Source organism: Cokeromyces recurvatus (genome assembly GCF_025118155.1).
Source record: "Cokeromyces recurvatus strain NRRL 2243 chromosome Unknown BX663scaffold_30, whole genome shotgun sequence".
Taxonomy (NCBI): Eukaryota; Fungi; Mucoromycota; class Mucoromycetes; order Mucorales; family Mucoraceae; genus Cokeromyces; species Cokeromyces recurvatus.
This window is the reverse complement of record NW_026251416.1, coordinates 236,170-237,661: the sequence shown is the minus strand read 5'-3', so window position 1 is coordinate 237,661 and position 1,492 is coordinate 236,170. Positions and strand designations below refer to the sequence as shown.

At 34.0% G+C, this 1,492-nt stretch overlaps 1 protein-coding gene across 1 annotated transcript; it reads left to right on the top strand.

Annotated features, from left to right (window-relative positions):
- Positions 1 to 365: 365 nt before the first annotated feature.
- On the top strand, positions 366 to 1,025 carry BX663DRAFT_441078 (uncharacterized protein; the record flags this gene model as incomplete). Its single annotated transcript, XM_051523436.1, has 1 exon — positions 366 to 1,025. A coding segment is annotated over one exon (660 nt), but the record flags the coding sequence as incomplete, so codon positions are not given.
- Positions 1,026 to 1,492: the final 467 nt, after the last annotated feature.

The following is a 1,492-nucleotide window of genomic DNA, read 5'->3' as shown; positions in this document are numbered from 1 at the left end:
AAGCTGATCAATTATTTTTTTTTATTGGGCCAACCTTTTTTCGTCGACTGTAGAAACTAAATCTCGAATCCTTTTGATATAGTACGAATTTGGTAGCTTATCGTTCCCTTTAGTTTATTTTCATTTACTTCGAAGTATCGATAGAATAAGACTAACTTGTGCTTTCGATTAAACCGTAGTCAAATTCAACGTCACGATCTCATTGCAAATTTACAGCGTCAAGATATGGTTTTGCTACGTTACAGCGGAACTTAGAAGTTACGGTTTTGTTACAGTTACGTTACAGTTAGGTTACTGATAAACGTAAGTCTATATAACCTTTTAGTTCTTTTCAACTAGAAAAGTTATTAATTTACTGTTAAATAGAATCCCTGTTAACTTCAAAAATTCCATTTATCGAGCGCCCTGGTACTGACAAGACCAGTAAAATTATTTTAAAACATCCTTTCGTAAAAAACATCATCACGGTTGCCATTTTGGATGTTAATGGTGATAATTACAGAGTTGGAGATTCAGAATGGCCTAACGGATCAAGATCAGACGTTTTATATGAACCATTAGATAGATCCTTGAAGCAATCACCTATAATTGTTGAAGTTCAGAGAACAGTTGATGTCAATTTCATGGCAAGAGTTGTTCATTATTGTGTAATGGCTTATCGTCGTTATCAAGTCTTCCCTGTACTACTGGTATTCGCTCCCGAACATGTATCAATACCTACTGAAAATATGCGCCCATCAAATGTTAATGGTGCTTTATCACTTAACTGTGAATATTGGGCCAGAAAAGGATATTTGATTAGACTTAAAAATGTTTCTATGCTTACCAGCTCAACTGATCCATTTGCTGCAGTTTTAAATTTTATACTTCAACAACAGACTAGTTTATTGGAAAATAACTCGTTGGAAAATCTGACTATTAGACAATTATTTTCAATTGCAACAGAAGTCTTACGAGAAAATATTGATCGAGAGCAACAATTACTTAATGCTATCAACTGTGCTTGTGATGTATGTGGGAGTTAAACATTACCAACAAATCCCAGAGATAGCGGAAGGTTTACAATATGATTCCCCCTGTATTCAAAATGAAGCTCTACTTGGAATATCAAAGTTAAAGCAAGTAAAACGATCAGCTGACGATGCGAATATTGATGAGGAGGAGCCAGAAAATACTCAACTGGTTAGCCAAGATGAAGAAAAATTTGAAAACACTACGGATTTTGTTCAGCGGTACAAGGAAACTAGAAATCGAATGAACTGGCGTGGTTGTCATGATATGCTAAAGAAACAAACCAACGTTATCCGTTAAAAAACCTCAGAAGTGTTGCGCACAGTATATAACAGATTCAAGACAAGAAGTTAAAATGTGTCTTTTTTTAACCATCGTATCCACCATAATTATGAATATGTTTGTCATAAACTTGATACCTATAGCAATTCCTTATTTATAATACCGTATACATCATTTAACAAAACTCACATAAAAAAAT